Source organism: Dysidea avara, chromosome 8, assembly GCF_963678975.1.
Source record: "Dysidea avara chromosome 8, odDysAvar1.4, whole genome shotgun sequence".
Classification (NCBI taxonomy): domain Eukaryota; kingdom Metazoa; phylum Porifera; class Demospongiae; order Dictyoceratida; family Dysideidae; genus Dysidea; species Dysidea avara.
Window position 1 is genome coordinate 11,845,566 of NC_089279.1, and position 27,857 is coordinate 11,873,422.

The window sequence follows — 27,857 nt, forward strand, 5'->3', positions numbered from 1 at the left end:
TTACAGCAAGGCTTACAGCAAGGCTTACAGCAAGGCTTACAGCAAGGCTTACAGCAAGGCTTACAGCAAGGCTTACAGCAAGGCTTACAGCAAGGCTTCAGTACAGCAAGGCTTACAGCAAGGCTTACAGCAAGGCTTACAGCAAGGCTTACAGCAAGGCTTACAGCAAGGCTTACAGCAAGGCTTACAGCAAGGCTTACAGCAAGGCTTACAGCAAGGCTTACAGCAAGGCTTCAGTACAGCAAGGCTTACAGCAAGGCTTACAGCAAGGCTTACAAAAGGTGCGAATATTCACTTTAAATGCCTTGCAAGTTCGAGATGTTTGAATTACAGATCACGTGTTTGATCACGTTTATGCTTTGATTTTCGCAAGAAACTTGAAAAAACACGTATCGATAAACCTAGTCTCGCCGGGCGATACAGTACATCAGACATAGTCACGTGCAAAATAAAGCAATACGCGTGATCGTATTGAAGGCGAGGCGAGGACTCCCTTGAGGATCCACCAGACGTTCCGTAAACGATTTTCTTATCGGTTCATCGTCTCTTACATGGCGTCCTTGGCGCCAGCGTCCTTGGCGCCAACGCCAACTAAAGTGAGTGAACTTCATCATTCTTTTGTTCTAATAGTACACATGTTTTTTCTTTCTTTTGTGTGGGGGCGGGGAAAGAAAAGGGTCTAGTGAAGTAGCATCGTCGTTGGCCTATCCCGAGGCTGTGGGAATTCTCCTGCGCGGCTTCTGGATTGCGAATGACGTGTTTTGCTAACTGTTGCGTAGTCCCACGTGGCCAGATCACTTTTTCTCGGCACGGCGCTGATCGATTGCATTATAAGCGCCTGTTCGAAAAAGGGTCTGGTGACAACCGAATTGACAACTCGTTCTGGCCTAATTTGTCAGCGCCACCTGGACTTATGTAAATTGGCATCAACGCCACCTGTCAGCCACACAGGAGTTACGACTTTTGGAGCGGGCGCACCATACAGCTTCCGTTCACAAATCGTTATCTACAGAAACATGTAGGTAACAAGAACAAGTTGTCAATTCGGTTGTCACCAGACCCTTTTCGAGCAGGCGCTTATAATGCAATTGATAAGTGCCGTGCTGAGAAGAAGTGGTCTGGCCACATGAGACTAAACTGTTGCGTCGTTTGTGTCCTGTTGCCAGAGATGTAAAGCGTGATCTGCTGATCTTTGCATCATTTACTAAGGGGTAGTCACTACCAATAGTCCTGTAGAACCATCTGCGACCAGGATGAAAATCAAATCAAGTGATCAAGAGGTAAATTTGGACTGAATCAAACGGTCAAGACGTGGTGATTCAGTGGCGGATCTAGGAATTTGTAAAGGGGGTTTCCAGTTTAGAAGGTGGAGATATACACTGACATGAGATACGCAAAAGTTTGCACTATATTGTCTGGTTTGGTAAGGTGAGACCAAAAAAAAAAAAAAAAGGTCACAACCTAGTGACAGTACATAAAATATCGTAAATAACTTGCTACACACTACTTTAGTATCTATTAGAGTATCTCGATCGAGGCGCACGCCGCACTAATTAAATCATTTAATTGTTATGCTATCATTTTTCAAAGCGGGTTTCCGCGGAAACCTTGAAACCCCCCTAAATCTGCCACTGTGATTAAGCTAAAACGAAAATTTACTGAAATATGTGTAATTATCAAGCAATCAAGACCTATTATCAGGTGATTTATAGTAAGGTATATATTATCTATGATAGAATACTAGCATTGGTACCTGCCCTACATGCAGAACCATCTCCACATTAAATATTTTAATTCCAGGAAGAGAAATCACTGAAGCATTAAATACCAGCACTGCTCATGTAGCTATGTAGAGTACATGGTGTTGTCACATTTTTAAACAGTGTGAGGTTTCCTTATGCCATCCTGCTAAAATTAATGCTGCAAAACACTAAAGTTTATTGTTTGTGGTTTTGACAGGAATTTATTCAATGCGTCTTCGAATTCCCTACCAATGACTTTAACGTGCTGTAAAGAACAAACATAACCTTCACTGCTTTACATGTGGGACAACTAATGTGACAATAATTAATATAATGGGAACCAAGCATAACTATTAGTGTCCTTTATTTCCTGTGTAGCATGCATGTCAATAGTGCTTTAAAGTACATGATCCCAATGCAGTATAGTGGAATAATGAGCATGCAAGGCTAACTAGTGCAATTGTATATACAGTATACCTACATTACATACAGGTGGTGTACACATGGTACAGTTTCTACATGAAGTTTACCTTACCGACTGTCACAAAGAGAAATAAACTTGGGCATAATTTATAGCCAACACAATTTGCAATTATAGTTACTGCATGACAAACAAAGGTTCAGAACTTGTCCTATGCTATGTACTTCCAGTTCTGATGTTGTAGTGACACATATACCTTTTGCCATACAAAAACCCAATTTTAAAACACCTGCAGTGTAATTGACCATTAAGATAATGTATGATCCTTTAGAGTGAAAGCATGTAAGCAGGATTATAGTGAAACAGTTGTGTCAGGTCAGATGTAGTTCCTCAGTGTAAACTATGGTATCTGTATGGTTCCAGTATTATCATTTTTCAGATGCACAGTAGTATCTGTCCAATCATGCAAGCTGCCTATTTACTACAGCAGTAATGAGGTAATTCTGAACAAACAGTTTTGCATGTCAGTGCATACCTATGTGCTTAAAACAAAGATGTAGATATTCTGGATACTGGTGAAAGAAGCTCTAATACAACACACTGGACCAACACAAAGATGGACAAATATGTTGGCAATTGGCCTGCCCTATCCCAAAAGTGCTATAAGAGTCCCTATGATTTGAGGCAGTTAAGTGCCAGTGCTGAAAAACTGAGCATAAGAGTTTGTACTTGCATCAAAAAGGTCACAAAAGTGAAAAAAAAAAGTTATGATCGACCTAGGCGGGGATTGAACCCAGGTTAGCTATAATAACTTGGGGTTAAGGAAGGTGCACAAATCACCACAGTTGCTTATCTGTGGTTTTGACAGGAATGTAGCTAAACTTTTCAGTGATCCTTCCCTACACCAGCTCCTTCATTGCCCTATAAAGAGCGAACAAAAGCATGTATTGATTTCCTGCAATAACACTCAAGTTGCCAGATGAAGGTTGTTTAAGTTTGCTAAAGTCCTGCATCGATACGTGCTTTGTATGTCAAGATACGATGAGCTAAAAGTCGTGTTTTAAAAAGGTGTGCACGAAAAGGTACTGAGTAGAAAGACAAAAATCTGCCAATACATGGATTCAAACCCATGACCTCTTACATGCTAGTCAGGTGTTCTAACACTTGAACAGTATGTGCTGTGGTTTTCAAAGGAATTTTGCTCAAGTTTTCTGTACACCTTGGCCTTTTCTCTACACCTTGGTTTTGGGCATGAAACATGTCGATACATACGGGAATTCGCGAGTAAGCGGCGTGATGGACAGACAGACGGATGGATGGCTTTTCAACTTTATATATTATAGATTACCTGGATCAGATGATGTGCAGTAATAAATTGCTAATTTAAAATTGAAGTTTGGATCCAAGCAATAAAATGTAGTGAAACAAGAGATGAGAATATCTCCACATTGGCATGTTATAACATTGTTTTCCTCAATGCCAAAGTGCCCACCGAGCTATAATGTAACTTCAGTACCATCATTCATCTCTCTGTTTCACTACATTTTATCACTTGGATTTCTACTTCATATTTATTTTTAGTTTGTTATAGCATACCGCTACTATATAAAAACAAAAATTGGTGGTAAACTAAGTTTGGCAAATTGGCGATTCATTGGCAAATTGGCAATTCATTAGCAAATTGGCGATTCATTGCCAACCTGCCAAATTATAATTTGTCATTTGTCAATATCATTTTCATACCTTATGTCCAAGCTTTTTACATATATGTAGCAGCAACTGTTGAGGTAGATGTTGACAAACCAAGTATGGCTTTGTGGATACTACTTAAACACACGTTACTGGTAAAGTAGCATGGTTCCATGTGTGCATATGGGTGTGGTGCATGAGAAGCTGCCTGCTGTAAGTAGACTAGAACTCGTATTCAATTAGTGGGCATGGCTATACATAAGCTTGCAGACAGCAACAGACATGAATTTGTACACAGCCATTGATAAATGGGTGAGATTCTATACTTATGCCTACAGACAGAAACACATAATCCTGATAAGTGGGCGTGGTCCACGAAAGAAACTGGGCTACAGCAGGATCCAGATATTCTTTACAGCTAGATGACCTGACTCGGTTTCAATCATGAAAGCTACCCAGCCAGCCTGATGCATGCAGTGAGTGACTGAATCCATAAGATACACATTTCAGTACAAAAAGTATTGTACACTACAGCATGCACGCTTATGAAAAGTCTGTTTTTGGCATGGAAACATGCCAATATATAGTAATTATGAAAATCCTGTTTAGCATGTAACCACGCATAGAGTTATCTATTGAGAAGTGTATAAAACTGATCTAATATAAAATATTAGTTACTATGGTGACTGTTGCTGCAGGAAGAGGTGCTGCAGTTAATGATAGCTACTAAAGACGGAGATGTTTCCAAAGTTCAGTACCTCTTAACAAACCTGGACATCGACACAAAAGGTCCTTCTGATTACCCATGGGTAAGCTGAGTGTGTTAATACAAGGAAACTATGAAGAATTCCTTTTATCCTAAATGTTGACCAGATAGATAATTTAGTGTGCTTTTTTAGACATGTGAAATTTTTGTGGTGGTTTAATTTTCAAATATCTTTAAAATTAAGGTTTTCACATTTGACGATCATACCACACACAAACCTGTAATGTATAATCCATCCCGAAACACCTTTGCTGTAAAAAAGGTGCGTCCAAGAATCTACAGGTTCCTGTAACGCAATGTTAAAACAGTTCAGTTGTAGAGAAAGACCTCAAGAAAGTAAAAATAACAAGTAACTCAAAGAGCTGATATCTACATGGAGTGGCCAAGAACTAATCATACTATATTTACTAAAGTTATTTCACACAAGAACACCTTGGCTGTAAAATGCACCCACGTAAGTAGAAGTAACTGACAACTGAAACAGCTGGTATCTGAAGTGGCCAAAAATGAATGTTGATATTTAACTAATTGCAATTAACCAAAAATTAACACTGAACCTTTGTCATTCAGCAGTGTTCTATATTCACTCTGGCTGGATCTTAAATTACTTTCTTTAAAAAGAAAAAGGCGGCCAAATTACCAGCCAATTAGAGTTAAAAGAAATTAGTTTAGGATGTAGCCAGAGTGAATATAGAATACATCTGAATGATAAAGGCTCGAGGTTAATTTTTTGTTAGTTATATATCAACATTCATTCTTGGCCACTTCAGATATCAACTGTTTCAGTTGTCAGTTACTTCTACTTTCATGGGTACACCTGGTTTACAGCCAAGGTGTTCTTGTGTGGAATAAAACTTTGGTAATGATAGTAAAATTGGTTCTTGTCCAATCCAGTTATCAGCTCTTTACATTACCAGTTATTTTTACTTTCATGAGGTTCTTCACAACTGAGCTGTATTTAAATTAGGTTACAGGTACTTGTAGTTTTTTGGACTCGTATTGTTATTGTCAGTTTAGCTAGATAATTAGAATTGTAGATACTGTAGTTTAGCATATTTTGTAATTCATTAATTATTTTTAATTCGGTAATTACGTTGCTATGCACTGCTAAGGGAGCGTAACTACAAAAACCACTTTAAGTCACAAATTATGCACAGCAGTATCTTCTCAACTGTTTCATAGAGTGTCTATCTTCTTTTCTCATGCCAATTGTATAGAGAGAACCTCAGGGCTGCTCTTCATTTTTGTTTGCGTAAGTATGGGTAATACTCCCTTTCAACTCGAAGGATACACTATCACTATTTTCACATGGACACTCAAAAGTGAGGGTTGAGTAAACCACTTTCAACCCAGGTTCAACCCTGTTTCTGTCACAGTCAATCATCAGATGATGGTACATATTCATTGAGTGATAATTGTCTTCTAAGCGCTATATGTATTCACCAAAACCCTAACTTGTAACTCGTTTTACCAGAGTTCAACTGAGTTGAACCCTACTGCTTTGTAGGGTTGAACTGGCTTATGATATTTTATGGCTTTGAGGTTCAACCTGGATAAAGAAACTAATATGAATGCATTAACCTGGCTGGTTTAAAGTGACCATATGAAAAGGGTGTATCTCTGGTGGCCTAAGAGGCATTCAACGTTGTTTTGAAATTGTTAACTGTCTATAAAACTGACATGGAAGATCGTTCAAGAAGTATAAAGAGTCACCATACCTGTAGATACACACACACATACACACACATTTTTTTAATGAAAACTATGTTTTTCAGTAAACTAGGCGCATGCCCACAACGCCGGCTGTTAAAAAAGAATATCCTTGGAAATAAGAATTAAAGTACATATTATTATCTTAGAGAGTCCAACATACACCTATTGATTACTGTCATCTTTTTTGACACAAAAAGGCATACTATGGACTGTTTTATTGCACTGTAAATTTTGAAGCATGAATTATAGTGTATAGTAGGCCGACTGTTCTATTAGAGTAGATCTACTTTTTCTGTGTCCTTCATTGACTATTTGTGACTGGGCTGCAAATATAGGGCATGTGGGCACATGATTTTTGCCTACTTTTTCAAAGTTTTATCACTCATAATTTTTTGTACCATTATGCTATGGCAATGCAATTTTAAATTCTTAGTAAACATTTAATTGGCTTTATGTTGCAAATTACGAATGCAAATATTCTGTTCCAGTATCTGTAAAGTGACGTGGTTTAGTTTGTGCCCACATGCCCTGTTTTCACAAGCCTGGTCACATTTACAAAATTTTAAAATATCTCACATCTGTTGTAAATGCTTCAGGCACCTTATGCTCAAAATTATAATTGGCAAGTACCTAATCAGTTCACAGTTACTACACTGCCAGCTATTCATATTACTTTGTTTTAATTTTCAGATATAGCTGAATTCACAATACAGACTATTGAAAACAATGTACTTGTATTTTAGACAATTGTTTAGATGTACTTTACAAGCACTGATGGATGGTGATATGTTACAGTTAGAGTTGGGGGTAACGAGTTACATTTGTAACTCCTTATGTAATAATATTACTTATGTTGTAACTAAGTAATACATGACAAAGTAATGAGTAAACATCTGGGGTTATTTCTTTTTAATGTGCGTTGTATCCAGCACATGGTTGGCTGCATTTTGGGTCCTGACCGCACTGAATGCGGCTTTACAGGCAAGAACAAAGAGTGAAAGTGTATGGGGAGTGCCCTTTGAGACCAAGATACTACAACAAAGTATGTTTTTGAAGCTGAACTACACCAGAGAAGAATGTCACTTGTAGTTGTAAGCTGGGAACTAGTCTGGCAGCGCCCGCCCCTTCGCATAAAGAGGAAGGGTCTGGTCACTCTAGCATTACGGAGTTGTAACAATGGAATGCAATTAAACAATGATGTCACAAGAATGGCACATCTAACAGCCACACAAAGTAAGCAGTTCGCGAGATAGATTAATGAAAGGCTGCTAACGTAACCGAGATTCTTTCCATATTGATTAGGCAGCTTTACGAGTACATCAATTCTAACTACAAGGCTCTTTCACTACCTCCATCTTTTGTTCTTTTAAAGAACATCCTATTGGTGACTACAAGCAGCCTCAATCATATCGCATCTTCACGAAAACTCTTTCACGCATTATGGTATCTATGGTAACTCCAAAACAAACGTCAGAAATATTTAGTAATTACCAACAACGCAATCTGATTAGTGTTACCTGTTTTCGGTAACACGCTACAAATTTTGAATGCTAGAGTGACCAGACCCTTCCTCTATATGCGAAGGGGCGGGCGCTGCCAGACTAGCTGGGAACATGTATTTAGAGGTTGGGCTTAATTTATAGCTTGTAACAAACAAATGTAATATGTAATAATATTACTAGTTACAGCCCTCAAAGTATCCTGTAACATGTAACTAGTTACTATTTTTCTGGGAGTAATATGTGACTGTAATAGTTACATTGTATAGAAATACAGCACTGCCCATGCAGGTGCAATGTTGCACTTGCTCGCAGACACAACTTTGCTCGAGATTTTAAAAATCATTTAGTAAGGGGTGTGGCAACTGTTTCATTAACAAGAATCGTGAGTGAAACAGTTGCCACGCCCCTTAATTAGTAATTTTTGAGACCTCCAGCAAAGTTGCTTGTGCGAGCGAGTGTGACATTGAGCTTGGGCAGTACCGTAACTAGTAATGTGTAGTGAGTTACATTATAGAGTAGCGACCCAAACTCTGGTTACAGTGCTAACCATCAGTGATCTCACTTAGTTAACTACTACATGTAAGTATCAGATTACATGGGTGGCAGATCCATGGGGGTTCAAAGGGTTCCCATGGAACCCCCATATTTGGGAGAGCCTTAATATTGCTTGATGAGCTGCTACCATTTTTTTTTCGTAATTCAGTGCACCAAAATCAGTTAAATGAATACTCATCATATACATTATAGGTTTTGCATTTGAATTTGTCACCTTTGCAATTGACTTTGTCCCATTTACAGTAGAGTTCATCACCTTTGTAGTAGAATTAGTCCTGTTTGCAATTGATTTTGTCCCTTTGTATTAGAATTTGTTGTGTTTGCACAAGAATTTGTCATAACAACATTGACTGCAAGAAACCAGCTTCTCATCACAAGGTGAATCATTTTTGCCATGGAGAATACCACTTGATACACTAGAGAGTAATTGACGCTAGTTAAATACAGAGCCATTAACTCTCTGTCAAGCTAATTAGCTTGTTCGCGCGAGTGATCACACCCATCACCAATAGTGAAGTACAATTGTGAATGTTGCTGAAGAATCCATAGCAGAAGAATTATCTCCTTATAAAGAGTTGTTTACAACAGTTGTACTTCAACAAGATCATGAAGCAGCTGCTACAACTTGTTTTCGTGTTTACTACAGCTGCCAATCTTGTTACAGATGAATTTTTGTACAAACATGATGAATTCTAATACAAAAACAATGAGATCAATTGCAATTCAATAGTAAGCAGGACGAATTCTACTGCAAAGGCAACGAATGTAGCCACTGAGCCTACTTTGCAGCCTGTCTCTAGTGAACGATTTTTTCATCGCTCTGCAAATACTGAATGTGGTGCTCGTTTGGATGTGAGAGCTCAGGGATTCTGGGGTGTTCGTCATCAGCAAGCTTATTTTGATGTTTGTGTTTTTAATCCATTGGCCAGCACAAATCGCTTCAATTCTCTTGCCAGTTGTTTTCGGTCTCATGATCGAGAAAAACGTAGGACTTACGAACAACGTGTGCGTGAAATTGAAAGGGCATCATTCACACCTCTTGTGTTCTCAGCTTTGGGAGGAATGAGCAAGCCTACAGAAACCACCTACAAAAGATTAGCCTCACTCCTTGCTACAAAGAAGAATCAACAATATAATGTTATGATCACCTTTATTCGCTGCAGATTATCTTTTTCCTTACTACGTTCAGCTATTATTTGTCTTTGTGGAAGTCGTTCTGCTGCTGGTCGGCCTCATAAAGATCTCACTGACTTTTCTCTTGCTGTGATTGAGGGAAAGTTCCCTCTTTCTGACTGATGAACTATATGCAATTTTTTTTGTGTGTGTGTGTTTGAATAATTTAAATGAAAAAAAAAAAAGTTGTGTAATCCAGGGCTAATAATGCAAAATTGTCCCTACATGTAAAAAACTCATGGTAGTAGCAGCGTGTCTTTCAATTGGTCGTGCACTTCGTTGTTTCTTGGTCGCACAACTCACTACCATGAGTCTTGATGTAGTAGAGAGTATTACTGACTAGTGGGTATTACAACTATGATACAGCAAAGTCTATGAAAGTTCCGAAATTTATTAAACAGAATTTTCTACTGATTGAGTAACTGACTGATGCCTTCAGACAAGTGTAACTCGATAATGGCTGATGTTGTGGGTTCGATTTTTCACCTGTTCAACATCGCTTCAGCCAGACACTTGGTTTTTGGCATATCGCAGTACATACCACAGTACGTACAATGCATTCTTCATGGACTTACCAGTGTCCTCCATTCATCTTTGCTGACAGCAAAAGGTGTCAATTTGGCAGTAGCACATGATGTAATGGATATTGTTCGTAGTGGCTACTTTGATTGCAGAGGTGCTTTTCAAACAGTTCTTGATTCACAATGCTTGTAATGGGTTGAACAAGCTGACTTGACAAGAGTAGGGACCATAGCAAATACTTAAACAAGCTGGAGTAGTGCAAATAGTAAACAATGAGAAATGTTATTTCCCTACTGTGCATTTCCATTATGGTATCTTGAGCACAGTAGGGATATAACACTTCTTTTTCATTACTGCATGTGATTTAATATTGCTTGTTTCGGTACATTTTATTAATGTGCTATGATCCCTACTCTAGTTGAAAATTCCTAATATTTTGTGTACTTATAACACTACATGATGTGTATCACTGTCTTGTGTATGTGTAGTTTGAGAGGACACCACTGTTGGTAGCTGTTTATAATAAGCGCCAAGATATGGTGAAGATGTTACTTAATAAAGGAGCGGACCTCAAAGCTAGAGATCAGGTGGGTTATAACCACACAGTATATACACATTTGTTTATGTATTAGTAGTTTGCATGGGAGAATATTTTATGATGTTTCCATAGAACACAGTACACATTAGACCAGGTTACTGTACTATACTAACTTTAATTATAAACTCCACAGTTTGGCAACTGTTTTGTAACTTTCTGCCCCTTATACACTACAGTTCAGTGAAGTGTGTATGAACTATGTAGAGCTATTACAATGATGGTCAGTGCTCTGTTTGAATTTTAACTTTTACAATTACGAGGGAAATTTGTGACTTTAACTGTGTATTAGGGTAATGAATGTTTGTGTGTTCTCACAAAAATATTGACCAGAAACCAGCTTCACAATATCTTCACTACGCCTTTTCAGCATTAGTTAAGTATAATCCAACCCAAAAGTGTCTTACAACGAACTAAATAGAACTAAAATAATATATCAAGACCCCATCGAGCTCCTTCCTCTACTTTTTGTACAGGTCTATTCAGTTCACGTGAAATACTTTCAGTACTTGCACAACATTGGTCTGGTCCTACCCCCTGAATTATAGCACTCCCCTTAAGTGGATGTTTTCCAGCCAATAGAGTAGCAAGGATAACACAACACTTCCTTTTGAGTGTTTTTCATGACAAAATCAATACCATGTGATCATTAATAAATTTTCATAATTGATTTTAGACTTTTATAAAAAGAAACCAGTGTCGCTACCACATCAAGGCTATAGGCTAGGGTACATGTATAATGTACCATGTTTAAAATTTAAAGTTTACAGTAGATGGCTTCGTTCATGGTACATGTAGTGATGATGATGTTGGTTGGTCACTACTATCCTGATAATGGTGATGTTGAGTGTAAATCATCATCTTATGTAATCAGATTAGGAACACTTACTCATATTATTTTCCGCTCACCTTAATATTATTCTTCTACCGTTGCAATTAACTGTATAAATATTGGATGTTTGGGAAATACTGCCATACATTATGTTACATGTATACACGTATATGCCTGACAACATGTGGCGCATATACCAGTGTGTGTGTTGTTCATTGATATAATGTAATGAATAGAAGGTAGTGCTGAGTGATAAGGGAAATATTTACTATATATGATAGATGCTCAGCAATATCACAATAGTGAGTATTATTTCGATAGTTTGTGAACTGCTTTAGATTGTTTGTTTGTGTAGTTGCGATTTGTTCTATACAAGCACTTCTATGCCTGTTTGCCTTGGTGATGTGGCCTCTATTGTACAACTCAGACAATAAGAGGCTTACAAAATTTTTAATCCATGCTCCCACCAAGACTGATCCAGATTACTGCACTTTTCAATACTTATAAAGATGACAATTGCAGCAGGTTTTTTACTTCAACCGATACAATAGTAGTCCGCACTTTGCCATTGCAGCCAGATGTGACTAAAACATGGAATAGATTGGAAAATGGACTCCCAAACGTACTGGGAAAAACTTACCCCAAACGTCTATTTATCACAGTTACTCACTCTAAAACAATATCAGATGCTGCAGTGAAAGTAAATAAACCTCTAAACATTGTCTCAAAGCTTGTTTAAATTAAGCACTACACTTAAAACTACGTTTGAAATTCATTCTTTTTGTGCTAAATTAAAAACGCATTCTTCGTGGCACGTGACTGTATTATGCTATAAACAAGAAAGAAGCTCATAACAGCTATTGTAGCAGATTATTTGATGACTCGTTTGGTGGTAGCATGAGACAGTTTTGGAGATATATTAAGGCTAAGCGTAAAGATGATGTTGGAATCTCTACTATAGTTGTTGATGGAAAGCCATGTACTGATGCTAAAAGTAATGCTGAAGCCTTGAACGATTATTTTAAATCAGTGTTTATGAAACAAGATAGCGAATTCTTCCCTGATGGGTATCATGTTTTCAGAAGAGATAGAGCTGATGGCTATGGTGGGGTGCTTTTAGCATGCCGGAACTCAATCAACTGTCAGGAATTAACATTTGACACTAACTCTGAAAGTGTAGTCTGTCGGGTCACTCTAAACTGTCACCAATCCGTAATAATATGTTCCTTCTACAGACCCCCAAACAAAGAGGTTCAAAATGTAAAAGACCTGTGTGATCTATTTACCAGTATTACAACAACTTACCCTAACATACCCATCTGGCTGGCTGGTGACCTAAATTTGTCCAATATTGACTGGGAGAATAGTTGTACACAAGGCTCTGCATATCCCCTTGCTCTATGTGATACAGTTTTTGATTTTTTACAAGAATATGGTTTCACTCAAGTAGTGAACTTTCCTACCAGAGCAAACAATACCTTGGATGTATTTATCACTAATAGACCATCGCTCCTCCATTCATGTAGTTCCATAGCAGGTATCAGTGACCACGAAGGGTTCCGTACAAAATGGCACTAAAAGGGGTTCATTTCCTACACTACTATAGGGGAGATTTAGTGCCACAAGCACTAAATCTTCCCTACAGTAATGTAGGAGATGAATTATGCTCAACACTAAATCTTCCCTACATTAGTGTAGGAACTATACTGTGCTCCAGGCACTAAATCTTCCCTACATTAGTGTAGGAGCTATATTGTGCTCCAGGCACTAAATCTTCCCTACAGTAATGTAGGAGATGAATTGTGCTCAACACTAAATCTTCCCTACATTAGTGTAGGAACTATATTGTGCTCCAGGCACTAAATCTTCCCTACATTAGTGTAGGAGCTATATTGTGCTCCAGGCACTAAATCTTCCCTACATTAGTGTAGGAGATGAATTGTGCTCAACACCAAATCTTCCCTACATTAGTGTAGGAACTATATTGTGCTCCAGGCACTAAATCTTCCCTACATTAGTGTAGGAGCTATATTGTGCTCCAGGCACTAAATCTTCCCTACATTAGTGTAGGAACTATATTGTGCTCAGGCACTAAATTCTATTGAAGTGATCATAGTAAATTGTTGCTGTTTTAGTTGCAATACTTCAACTGCTTTTACTTTATTTTCCATACAACCTCATAACAGCCTTCTACCTTTGATGCTAAGGCAGTAGTACCCTTTGATTCCTGGTATAACATATTGTAAACATGTGACTATGGGTTATAGTAGTTTACTTAGTTTTAAAAATGAGAGTTTAGTACTTCTTGTAAGTATGCATATTTATCACTATAGCAACTTCTTTGCATATAGGTCTGCTTCTTTCTTGGATACATAATTTAATGTTGCATGGAATCCCATGGTTGATTCTTGCTATGCGTATATACATACAAATGTAAATGGAGTTGCACTTATGGACCTTATCCATGATGTCACAAGACACATAAAGGCCAACATAGTTGGGACAGCAGGATTACAGTTACATAGAAACCATTTAAATTAACTAATACAAATTAGCATTTCATGAAATACTAATTACATAATAATTGTAATTACTGCAAAATATGAAATGGTTACTAAGGAACGCTCAACTTGCAATATAGTTAAACCCACAAATGCATGAAGAGAAGTATAGCTTGGTTAACGTGTTTTCGAAGAAAACTATTCAGCCCAAGTTTTCATACACAAACTAGCTGGACACGCCCTCAATTCCAACTCAAAGTGCTACGCTATTCCTAGTAACTCAGGAAGCTGGTAGTGTAGTTTTGTCATTTTTAAACACCCAGAACCCACAACAAAACATTCACAAAGTTTTAGAAAGCTGCCATTCCTAAACTGCCTTAGAGCAAGAGCAAAACTTACCTGACTATATAGGCGAAAATAAGTGCCCAGGTTCTTATTGGTGATTTCAAACAATTCGTCAAAGTTTATTTCGTCAACTTTTCCTAAGAGCAGATTCATCAAAGTTTACCCTCGTCAAAGTTTGCCGGTGTACAGTATAGTTCTTATGTTGCCTCCATTTCTAACACATAGACTGCTTTTGACACAAAACCATTAGCTCACATGGGTGCAGAGTCACACACATGTACACGCATGTACGTTTCTTTCTGGAAACAATTATAGTAAACCAGGCGTGCGCCCTTGACAGCCTGCAGTGCCAGGTGCACGCCTGCAAATTGCACGGGGAACAGTAGGGAAGAACAATCACACCTTGGGCCAAGATGGCAAGCTCTAACCAACAGATATGGTAATTATAACAAAAATCATAATCAGTCGAAAGGCACCTAGACATTTTTATTGCAATATGTATCTGCTGGTATAGGCTGTAGCTATAATTGTTTAAATAATTTCTTCCATACATGCATGCATAAAGTTATAGACTTTAGCAAAAAAAAATCAAGCAAGTTATGAGTATAAAGCGGTTGTATCCCAGTAACATATTTTAATTACCACCCAAGTCTGAGACTATGGGTGATAACCTATGATAATACCCTCAAATAAATTCAATTGAGTTATTGCATTAAAACCTTTAGGCAAAATAATCAATATAATCAATATTTTTGATTTAGTCTAGATGCGCCAGTTAGGAAAGAGAGATTTTAATTTCCAATGGTGATGGTATTCGAGACTTCTTGCTTTGTGATGGAAACGGGGAAAAACATTTAGTCTCAAAACATTGCATCAGGTGTTTTCGCATTTCTTTTTTATCATAACAAAGAGTGGCGGGGTCGTCTCCAAACATTAGTGATACGCAAAATGCAATTGCAAAGCAGCCACAGTCTTAGTTTCCCTTTTGAAGTTGAACTTGCGGAATTTTCACAATCCGGTTCCCATATAATGAATGCAGTTGTTCGGCAAGAGTTGAGTTGATGCTTTTAGGTTGAAGAATCGTACAAATAAACTACGTTATCTTTGATGTGCGATAATGCCCAATGCTCACAAAAGTGGTGAAAAGAGGAAGACTTCTGCTTCTTTTATCAATTCTGGTCGTGCCACACGAAGTGTGGTTTGTGGGACAGGTATATCAGGAAACTGCTCACGTATCAAGTTACATGTTCCATTCATGTGCCTGTCAGTGAGTGGAGATTCTTCTACCAGTAACTTCTTCTCATTGTCTTTCAACTTCAACTCGGGCACCCAATATGACACTGGACTTGGTGGAGAGTCATCAATTTCAACCAGATCTAAGTGGATTGGTATTACCAATTGTATACACCTTTCAAGGAGTAAACAGGACTCAGAGAAATATTTTTAGCTAATACCAACACCTTTCTCTGCCAGACATGTCAACTAGCATTCAAGGAGTAAACAGGACACAGAGAAATATTTTTAGCTCTAAACAAGGTGGAGTGTTAATAATGAAGTATTATTTTATGAAGTATTATTTTATGCCTACAACAATGTAGGGAATAATTAGTGCTTCTTTGAACAATATTTTGCCTACTACATTGTAGGGAACATTTAGTGCACCTTAGCACTAAATCTTTCCTACATATAAGGGCAAGAAATAATACTTGAGTATAGTGCTTCATCCCACATGTATTATAGGGGAGATTTAGTGCTTAGTGGCACTAAATCTTGCCCATATATATAGGAACAAAAGTGCATTTAGTGCCATTTTATCTGGACCCTAGGCAAAACTGGGAAGTCTATCGAACCTTTAGACTACAACAAGTTTGATACTGAAATTTGATTGGCTGAAAACGTGGTCTCTAAATCTCGTAGAGCCACGGTCATGTCCAATAGAGACCACGCTCTGAGGCGATACGAAACACGATAATTACGCGCCTGTAACTTTGGCAACGCATGGGCGTTTAAATGGCTAGTAACAGCCGTACTAAATTAGAGGGAGGTGTAATGGGCTTGTTTGTACTAATCAACACTACATTACTTGCTTACAAGCAGCTGTCGGGGCACAACAACAGCAACAATGAGTTGTAGTCCAGTCACTGAGTCCAGTACTTCGATACATAGCACGCGCCTGTAACATTGGCAACGCATGGGCGTTTAAACGGGTAGCAACAGCCACGCTGAGGTCCCGCCATGTAGGGAGGTGTAGAGGGCTTGTTTCTAGTAATTAGCCATACATTTCCCATTTACAAGCAGCTGTCAACTCAAGGTACAATAACGAGTTGTAGTCTAAATAAGTTAGACGTCAAGAACCACTGGGTTCTACGGGATTTAGAAAACCCTCAGGCCCTTAGTAGTGCCCTCGCTGCGCTCGGGCGCTACAGCCCAGGGCCTTTGAGTTTTCTAAATCCCGTAGAACCCTGGTTCTTGACGTCTAACTATAATTTAAAAGAAAAGTTCAAGGAGAATGCCGCAAAGCATATAACAACTACATTGGAGGGTTAATTGATGAGAAAGGTTCTGTTACAAAGAAACTGTGGTCTTATATAAAGAACCAAAGAAAGGATCATTGTGGTGTAGCACCTTTGAAAGTGGATGGAGTTGTCTACAATGACAGTCTAGATAAGGCTAAGATCCTTAATCATTATTTCACCTCAGTGTTTACACCAATCACAACGGATACACCCCCCACTGATGAATGAGCCACCGACAGCAGATATTGATCCTATTCAGGTTGACATTAATGGCATTGTTGAACTATTAAATTCTTTAGAGACTCACAAAGCTGCTGGACCTGACGAAATACCAGCACAATTTTTGAAGGAATTTAGTGAACTTCTTGCTCCCTCACTTACTGTTGTTTTCCAAGCATCGTTAAACCAGTGTTCTTTACCGTCTGATTGGAAAAGGGCATATATTGTACCCATTTTTAAGAAGGGTAACCGTGCTATCCCTAATAACTACAGACCCATTTCCTTGACTTGCATTTGTTCAAAAACTCTAGAACACATAGTTTATTCACATGTATTTGCTCATTTATCTCACCATAACATTTTATGTGACCAACAACATGGCTTTCGTCGCTTAAGATCATGCGAGTCCCAACTGATATTAACTGTAAATGATTTTGCTGAAACCTTGAACAATGGAGAGCAGTCTGATGTAATATTTTTAGATTTTTCAAAAGCATTTGACAAAGTGTCCCATTACCATCTATTTCACAAGCTCCATCATTATGGCATTCGAGGAGACATACTAGATTGGATAAAGAACTTTATGGTAAACAGATCTCAATGTGTAGTAGTTGATGGTCAACAAAGTGACCTGACTGGGGTATCATCTGGTGTTCCTTAGGGGACAGTCCTCGCTCCCCTATTGTTCCTTTGTTTCATTAATGACCTGCCTAACCGAATTACATCTAAGATAAAACTTTATGCTGATGACGTGCTATTGTATACTACGATTCATTCCCAAGATGACTGTCACAGATTACAACAGGATCTTAACACTTTAGAACAATGGGCAGCTGACTGGAAAATGTCATTCAACTTACAAAAATGTGAATTTCTTAGAATCACTAACAAGAAGCACCCAATACTAGCTCAATACACACTGCAAAGTAAGACTATAAAATAGGTAACACATGCTAAGTATCTAGGTGTAACTATCGACAAAACTTATCCTGGTCAGAGCACATTAAACAAATTACTAAAAAGGCCAATAACACCAAATGCTTCTTGCAACGTAACTTGAGCAAGTGTTCTCTCCAAGTCAAAAGTAACTGCTACAAAGCCCTGATTAAACATATCTTAGAATATGCAGCCACAGTCTGGTCACCCCACACGCGAAGAGACATTGATGCCATAGAAAATGTCCAAAGACGAGCAGCACGGTTTGCATTTAACAACTATTCTAGATATTCCAGCGTCACTGAAATGTTATCTAACCTTAATTGGCCCACCTTAGCCAGATGCAGGAATGAACAGAAGGCTACAATGTTATTTAAAATTATATCTCACCAAATTGATATTAATGCTGATGATTTCCTTTTTCCTAATCCTAACCTACATCACACCAGAGGCCATGATAAGAGATTTTTAACCCCAATGACTAGAATTGACTGTTATAAATTTTCTTTTTTCCCCTCTGCAATCAATATTTGGAATTCCTTACCCCAACACGTGATTGATTTAACAGAGATTGACCAATTCAAGCGCAGCCTAGCTGGACTAGTAACTGTTTAATAATTTATCAATGTGTATATATGGTCTTGTGTATAGTAAATATTGTATAATTATATAAGTTTGTTTTTCTTTTGTAATTGACAGTAGCAATTGTACCCTTTTTTGTGCACCATACTCTTTTGAGGTCTGCACAACAATCAATAATAATAATAAGATACAGAGAGTTTACCTAATCTGGCAGATCCAAGCTCTGAAGACCTATTTCCAAATATATCCGACATCACATTTTCAGTGGAAGGCATACGTCAAGTATTATTTAACCTTGATACAAACAAAGCCAGCTGTCTAGATGAAATTCCATCATTCATCCTTAAACGATTTGCTGAGAAAATTTCTCCTGTCTTACAAATCATTTTTACAAAAATCACTATCTACAGGCTTATTACCATCAGATTGGAAAAAGCAAATATTTGTTGAGTCTTTAAGAAAGGAAGTCGTGATGAAGCAAGTAATTATAGACCGATATATCTTACTTCTATATGCTCAAAAACAATGGAACACATCATATTTCACAACATATTGAGCCTCCTAAGCAATTGTTCTACGCAAATGAAAGCAGCAGCATATTTAGCAATGGTAAGACCTGGGCCACCCAGAGAAATTAAGGGGTCCAGGGAAAATAGTTAAAGTGGGGACCCAGGGTCACAATTCCTAATTGATCTAAATGACTTTGACTCATTTTCAGTTAACGTTTCTAAATATTGTAGTAATGTTCATGTATGATTTTGATTTTTTCCTGAGCACATCAGCAGTGCTGGCTGCTGAGTAATAATAAGTAGATAAAAATAAATAGATACGAGATTAAAGACTTGTTGAAGAGACACTTTTACTAATAGATTTGTGTTCACAATAATTTTGCAGCTGCTTCTTAGTTTAACAGGTGACGGGAGGCTTCAAAGTCACACCACCAGGGGCATAGCTAGCCTTCGGGGTTGCTTGGGCACTAGGTAGCTACAACAGTCCCCATGCAAGCTAATTAGTAAAAATGTGAGCCCATCTCTATGGACTCTTTATTACACATTTGATTTTGAAAATTTGTTTAAAAGTGCGTATGTGTACCTAGCTATCTACCACACTGCTGTTTATGCAGCTAACCTATTAATATTACTGCATGAATATTATAGAGGCAACTTACTTAATGCCTGATAGGTGTTCCAGCCCCATTAATGCACTCTTCCGTACCCCATTATTGTAGCTCTTCCCACCATGACCTGGAAGACGACAGTAGCCATGATTTTCATCGGTCTACCATTACATCCAGTACTGTTTTGAACTTTAAAAATTCACCAAAATTGTGTGTGCTCAATTCATGACAGCTCAAATTTCAAAATGTGATCACTTAATACTTTGCATTATATAGAACTTTATTTAATTGACAAAAGAATTTTCAGAATAGGCGATCTTTGATGATAGCAACTGCTCAAAAGTGTCACAGATATGCAAAAAAAACCAGCAAGTATGTATTTTAGCTTGTTTCAGTAGGGTGCACCAGGGTGGGTGCCGCAGTTTACTATGCTCGCAGCCTGGGCACCAGCAGTGATTACTCAGGCCTGTGCCCTACACCCCTGCACGCCACGTTGTAGGCAAGGCTGACTGCAATGATAAATTCACACTATGTTAATTATAGTTCAACCATGTTTTAGTGTTGCCAAGATATATCAATACATCGATAGTATCGATATAACAAGGTGGTGATTTGATATGATATAGCCAATCAGTCATATCAATGGTTGTGCGCATTGTGGTTATAGTGGCATGACTTAGTATAATGATGTGGGGGAGGCCAGACATATGGTATTTGGCATTTAATTAAGTTATGTGTTGATGGTGTAGTGTGGCAAACAAGCCAACCCCAAAGTAAACTGAGAGGTTTTAAGATTTCTATGTAGTGCCAGCCACATGTCTCAACTTAGTGCACTGCTATTGTTAACTGTAAAGCAGTAGCAAAGTGCATATAAAACCTGATAAACAAGAGTAGCTTTTGCTTGTGGTATACATCCGACTTAAATTTAAACTTACAATGAAGAGTATGCATTATATGTTTGTCTTGCACATGTTACAGTTAGTTATATATCGTGATAGTTATTATATGTTCATATTGTGACATAAACCTTGGTTATATGTGATTAGAGTTTCCCTATATTGTGGCAGAACAACCATGTTTACAGCACTGTGACAATTTTATAGTGTTAAATGCTAGTGTGACTTAGAAGCCTGTCCATCACTAGCCCCCAGCCCATCACCTGTTACACTGAGAAGCAGCTGCAAAACTAATTGCAGCAATTAACCTGAACACAAATCTATCAGTAACAGCATCTCTTCAACAAGTCTTGAATCTTGTATCTTGGCTTGTTTACAGCATTACACCACAAAGAATGCATTTTAATGTAGCACAAAATAATGAAGTTCAAGTGCAGTTTTAAGCTCTGTGCTTAATATTGGCTTAAGTAAGCTTCAAGACAATGTTCAGAGGTTTATTTACTGTCACTGCAATATCCGATGTTGTTCTGGAGTGAGTAATTGTGATAAATAGATGTTTGGGGTAAGTTTTTCCCAGTCTATTTTCGAGTCTGTTTTCCAGTCCGTTCCGCGTTTTAGGTACATCCATTCCAACCAGTGCTTTTTTGTTCACACTGAATAGTGTGAACAAAAAGCACAAGCATTACATTACTGATAAAGATCTATAGGTTTAAAAGGCTGATAAATTATGTTTTCAATGTGAATCTATCATGATACTATATAATAATAATAATGCACTGCTATTGCTATCATCTTCATTGTGATGTATCACACTGCCTATATTATTACTCATGTTCAGCCCAAATAGAAGAGTTGTGACATGTTTTGTGATTGTGTGTCCATATTCATCGGCCAACCACACTACTGTAACTTATGTATTGAAACAACATCGAACAGTGAAAAAATTAATATCGTAGCCTTAGCATTTATCAAGTTGCACTTGTCCGAAGACATTAGTCAATCAGTTACTCAGTCAGTAGAAAATTCCGTTTTAATACTTTTTAATCATAGCAACTTGTTGAAAACGTTTCAGGTCAACCTGAAGGCTTGTTTGGGTTTAACCAATACTGCCTTGTCATTGTCAGGTAAAAGTGAGGATAGTTTTTGTGTGATGTTTTTTCATGCGCCACTCCCAAACCTTTGTGGTCCCTACTATGCAGTACAATACTGTATAACAGGGTTGAAACTGGCCGGCTTACATTTTGTCTTGGTCAATGAGGTCTCATCTGATTTTTATTTATTTTTTATTTATTAATGCTTTACAGCACAAGTGCTGAAGGTCTGTAGGACACCTGGTCCTACAGCCTGCTCAAAGGCTTTAGCTACTTAAGGTGTGTTTGAAAAGTTGGAGAAAGGAGTAAAAAAAAATCCGTGACTGGACCTAGGCAGCCTCAAACGCTTACAGGAGTCTACCAGGCGGTCAGGATGTTTTCTCCTTGTTCTTTTCATGTAATTATATCCATAGGAATTCTAGAGAGTAACTCATTATCTCTAAGTACCCCAAGTTGAATCAAATGGACACTAATTTATTTATTAATGCTTTACAGCACAAGTGCTGAAGGTCTGTAGGACACCTGGTCCTACAGCCTGCTCAAAGACTTTAGCTACTTAAGGTGTGTTTGATTTATAGAATATCTGGGTCTGGATCACATGTGAATTCATTAATATACTAACTACTTACCTGTGTTATTGTTTGGTTATTCCTGCTTACCTTACACCATAAATATTGTACACAAGTATAAGGAAAAATTGTTTGTATTTGAGTAACAATGAAACAAGCAAGGTCATCTATACCTGCAGCTATACTGATGGTCATTTAATCCCTACTACACTGAGACACATACAAATACACAAGTACAAAACTGAAAAACATACAAGACATGACACATACAAAGCTATACATTTAAATAATACACAAATTAACTATTATTAGTCATACGATGGGTCTTTGTTAAAGTGACAAATTCTCCATGCTTGTGGGGCACTTCAAATGGTAGCTTATTCCACCAACAAGTGGTACGATGTCGAAAAGATTGCTGTGTTCTAGCCAGATGATGGTAAGTGCTGTTAGCAAAATAGGCCTTACACCGAGTGTTATAGGTGTGAGAGCGACCAAATGTTATTGGAGGTTGCAGTTGCAGGCACTGGCGACTAAAGCAGTGATGATGAAATGCTGCCAAGCTACGGATCTCAATTTCTTCTGATATGTTAGGCCAACCTAGCTGTTCATGTGGTACAGACACATGATCAAACTTTTTAAGGGAGAAGACTACCCTCACTGCCCTATTCTGTATAAGCTGTAAGCAGCCAACTTGGTGATTGAGAAGAGGGGGTCCCCACACTGGTAGAGCATACATGATGTGTGATGAAATGAGGGACTCCATTAGCAACTTAAGAAGGGAAACAGGTAGATGTTTGTGACTGCATCCAATGAGATATAAATAGTAAGAGCACTTGCGACACACTTCAGACACCTGAGCACTCCACTGAAGACAACAATCAAAAATTATTCCTAAATAGTGTTAGGTTGGTCATCAATCATAACGTTAACAGGAGTGACTTTCTTTTGTTGTGCTTGGAAGAGAACCACATCACACTTGATTTGTTAACATTACGCTGCATCCTACTCTGAGAGATTTATTTAGAAATCAGCTCAAGGTTGTGTGATAACTTCTTCTCAACTTCTTTACAAGTATCCCAGAACAAAGTAGAGTTGTGTTATCAGCTAACTGTAAGAGGTTGCCATGGTGCACCAGGGAGGGCATATCATTGACATATACTAGGAATAAAAGTGGCCCTAAGGAACTTCCCTATGGTACACCTCCACGAACAGGAATCCATGATGAAAAAGAACCCTTGGATTTTATTTTCTGCAAACAGTTGGTCAAGTAATCAGTAAACCAGGCTATTTCAGTTCCATGGATCCCCATACTATTTAAACGTTGCAACAGTAGTACATGATCAAGTGAGTCAAATGCTTTTCTAAGATCAAGGAAAGCTGAACATGCAACTTTGTGATTGTCTATAGCATTAAATACTTTCGTAATTTATTTAAATACTTACAATTACTTCAAATACTTTTACCAAAATAGTAGCATAAAATTAACCATATCTTTTGATCATATGTGATGTCATTTGATATCAGGAGTCAGAGCAAGAAAATTACATTTTTAGTAATTTGATAGATGAGACAGTATCTTCTAATATTATTATGGCTTCCAATGACTTCACTTCTGTTCAATGGTCAGAGAATATTTACTGTCACCATGTTTGCCACAAGAGAAGAATCCACTTACATTTTGGAAACTAAATGTTCCTATTGGCTAAACTAGTAACCCAAATTTTGTGTGTGCCAGCTTTGTTTACACCCACTTTTCAGTATTGCATAGAAAATATTTAATCCGAGAGATGCAAACTAACGGATAAAAAATGATGTTGATTATCTGCAATTAACAGCACACAATATGCATACACCCCCTGTACATACATAGAGCTACCATGTTGCCTTACAGCTTAATAACAGCAGTATTTCCTTAGTTCATCATTGTATCGATGCTTTAACCTACGAACGTTCAGTTCCGTTAGAGGTAAATGTGATTGTTGTAAAATCGTATAGCGGCAGCTATCCCAATTTCACTGGCCTTCTTCCCTACTTGTAATCTCTGGGCATTGGTCAGCTTGATGTATTCTTTCTTTTTACTGACTGTCAATACAGTCACCGCAATTTCATTGGCTGCTGCGATAGTTGATGATGGAACTTCTTTTGAAGGACTACCTATGGATCAAGTAGTACCTCCTTAGTAACACTGGTAGTCTTCTTCCGACTAAAATACAGTAACACTGGTAGTCTTCTTCCGACTAAAATACAGTAACACTGGTAGTCTTCTTCCGACTAAAATACTTTAACAATGACATTGTCGCCCTTGTTGTCACCTGTTCAGTCTCGCACCTGTTACCAAATTCTATGATAATCGTTATAAAATTTGCTTACTGGTTAAAAATTGACAGATAAAAATTTGACGGATTACCCCGTATCCATCAAAACCGTCAAAATTTCCCCCCATCAGAATATTGCGCTATACGATATATAAATGCCTTCAGTTATCTGAACACTTTTATGATTGCCTGAAAACAAAGGGGTTCAGATAACTGATGGTTCACTGTGACATAATTCATTACTGCAGAACCAGCACATACCACAACAAACAACACTGCCAGCTGGTGTGAAGGGAAAATAATGGGGGGTTTTGGGTGATAATGTTGGAAGAAAATGTCCTAACTAGAGGTGTACTGATATAAGAAAACTAAACTGATCCGATACCGATTTATCATTTTGATACCGATACGATACCGATCCGATATATCGATATAACTAAGTATAACTATTTATATTTGAGGAACCACATATGCCATGTTCAACTTTTTTTACTACTGAAGACAGTCTTAAGATTATTGGCTATGCTTGGTTACCCATTGCGGTGTTGCCTCTATTGACAACTTAGACTATAAGGCACCCACAAATATTTTAATACATGCTCCTGCGAAGATTAATCCACATTTTAATGGCTAGTAGAGATGGCTGGTTGTTTTATGCTGTGCTCTTGGTTCATCTTATTGCTGTTTCTCAAGGCTCACCACTATGGGTGGATTGGTAAGCACAAAACAGTGATTATGCATGTACTTAGATGGCTTCGTGTAGCATACTACTTTTAGACAAGGATAATAACTACTGTTTCCCGCCCTTTTAAGCTAAATATTAGGGTTTACAATGTGGCTTAATCATTACACAGTGTCGTCAAGATAGTTCAGTTGTATATTGGTGTATTGTATCGGTTTTTAGCAGCAATATCGGCTCCCACCAATGTAGTAGAAATTTCTATATCAGCCACCGATACGATATGTATCGGTATATCGATACACCTCTAGTCCTAACCACCATGATCCCTACTATAAAATACCACTGTACTGTATTATACTGCATAGTACGTATATAACAAGTAGAAGGAAAAATTAGGAATTTTAAGCTGGATTAGGGATCAAAGAACAAAAAAGCAGGGAAACAAGGGAACAGCTGAAAGTTGTGAAACAAGGGAGGTTGCCTATACCTGCAGATATACTAGTGGACATCTAATCCCTACTCTTCAGTCTATAACCATGACTGAATTAGGGATTACATGTCCACTAGTATATCTGCAGGTATAGGCAACCTTCTCTTGTTTCACAACTTTCAGCTGTTCCCTTGTTTCCCTGCTTTTTTGTTCTTTGATCCCTAATCCAGCTTAAAATTCCTAATTTTTCCTTCTATTTGTTTGTTTACTTTTTAATAGCACAATTATGACTACTGAATCCATACCACATGAAAAGAAAGAATGGTGCTAGACATTCCATAAAATAGTTTTGCATCTAAACGCACACCTAAATAATCAATTATGCACTTAAAAGTGAGGTGGCTATTACGCTTCGTTTGTACTCATTACACCGCATTACAAATGAAGAACAGTACAAGAAACTTCTTTGCAATGAATCCAGTCACTACGAAAAATGCAGGAGTAAACCAAGGCACAACCAGAGGGAAGTTGTATCACACTATCGCAAATCGACACCTTGCTTTGTCAGCAAAAAGAACTGCAACAGAAAGGAGAACAAAGGTAAGTCCATGATACGTGCATTGTACGTACCGTGGTTGGCGAAAAAGCTCATCTTGGGATGAAACGATGTCGAACTGTGAAAAATCAAGCCCATAGCCTTACCCATTGTTGAGTTATGCTTGGCTGAAGGCATCAGTTAGTTAGTCAGAATATTTTTTTGTTAAATAGAAAGTTTTTAAAATTCCGTAGAAACTTGTTGGAATGGTTTGGGGTCGCTCTGAAGGCATTTTTGGGCTTGGCTATGCCTAACCAATACTGCCAAGCTGTTATGGAGGAAATTTGTGGCTGGTTTTAGGGTGATATTTTTTGGCAACAAGGCACAAAACTGCATGATCCGTAATATACAGCACTACCGTACTGTATGATATCTATTTTACACTAACAGGGGCAGATATTATGCAAGACATGTAGCACTCAATAAATGGCTCTTGTTTTAATTTAGTCAGGTCACATTGGATCTAACCTAGATTGTTCTCTGGGTCAGTGGTTAGCAGAATTGACCCAGTTTCAACTGTGATGTGTGGTGTTGTGTATTAGTTAGTGTACCAAGAAGTGAACTGGTTTACTTGAAGTTACAATTTATCCATCATAATAGTAGTAAAGCACATACATTACTATTAACATATTGAAGACCATAGACTATAGTGACCTATGGCTATAGTGAATCCTACATGATGAACCATAACCAGTTAAACCAGTTAAGTGTTATTTGACTGGAGTGTTTGGTGGTTAACTGTAGACATTGAAAATAGTTAGGAATTGCATTAGTGTGTAAAATGGTTTAATCCAAGTTTTGTCTGTTACTTCAAACATTTCTAGTGCATAGCTAAGTGTTGTATGTATTTTTCCTAGTACTTATTGAGGTGATGACAATTGGTCACTGATACACAAGGACACTTAGCCACATTGTGTATACATTAATTGTTTATTAGTGTAAACATGTTAGTATAGTCAGTATATGTTGTGTACATAGTTATGGTATACATTTGGTGATGTGTTGTATCACTTGTGTGTTGTTACAGTATAATATGAGTGCCCTTGGTTTAGCCGAATATGAGGGGAATGATGATATAATAAGTGCATTAATTAATGCAGGTGCAAATATCTAGATCACTGACAATGTAAGAAATGTACATTCATAGTAACACTTCAAGAGGTGTTGTATGTGTAGTGACATGTTGTAAACAACAAGTTAATGTGTCAAATAGCAATGTAAACTTTTCATGTGGAATTTAGATATGTGTGGGATACATTGATATGGTATATCTGTGACTGTATATCTTTGCTTGCGAAACAATGTCGCAGCTGTTTCATTCACGAGAATCGCAAACGAAACAGTTGCCACGCCCCTTAAATAGCGATTTTTAAAATCTTGAACAAAGTTGCGAGTGCAACGTTGTGCTTGGGCATTACTGTAGTTGTAAGTGATGGTTTGGTCAAGTTATGTTTGTCACTTTGAACATTTGAGTGTATTTTCAAATAGTAAACATGAGCAAGTAATTTATGTAGTGTGAAATATAAAGTGGCTGCAAACCCTTTGTATTGTTT

The 27,857-nt window shown here is 37.8% G+C and overlaps 1 protein-coding gene across 2 annotated transcripts; it reads left to right on the forward strand.

Annotated features, from left to right (window-relative positions):
• Positions 1–382: 382 nt before the first annotated feature.
• On the forward strand, positions 383–27,565 carry LOC136263937 (ankyrin repeat domain-containing protein 7-like). Of its 2 annotated transcripts, none has more exons than XM_066058604.1 (4): positions 383–596; positions 4,551–4,661; positions 10,572–10,670; positions 27,162–27,309. In XM_066058604.1, exons 1-4 carry the CDS (start codon positions 552–554, stop codon positions 27,174–27,176), a joined length of 270 nt encoding a protein of 89 aa, XP_065914676.1. In that variant the 5' UTR covers positions 383–551; the 3' UTR covers positions 27,177–27,309. The 2 variants fall into 2 exon arrangements, with proteins under 2 accessions (XP_065914676.1, XP_065914675.1); XM_066058603.1 differs by lacking the exon at positions 27,162–27,309 and adding an exon at positions 27,332–27,565 and having other exon boundaries at positions 393–596.
• The last annotated feature ends 292 nt before the right edge of the window (positions 27,566–27,857 follow it).

Coding starts and splice junctions, on each gene's coding strand:
- LOC136263937 (XM_066058603.1), top strand. CDS start 552: ATGGCGTCCTTGGCGCCAGCGTCCTTGGCGCCAACGCCAACTAAA. Junction 4,662..10,571: donor GTCCTTCTGATTACCCATGG/GTAAGCTGAGTG, acceptor GTGTATGTGTAG/TTTGAGAGGACACCACTGTT. Junction 10,671..27,331: donor ACCTCAAAGCTAGAGATCAG/GTGGGTTATAAC, acceptor GTGTTGTTACAG/TATAATATGAGTGCCCTTGG.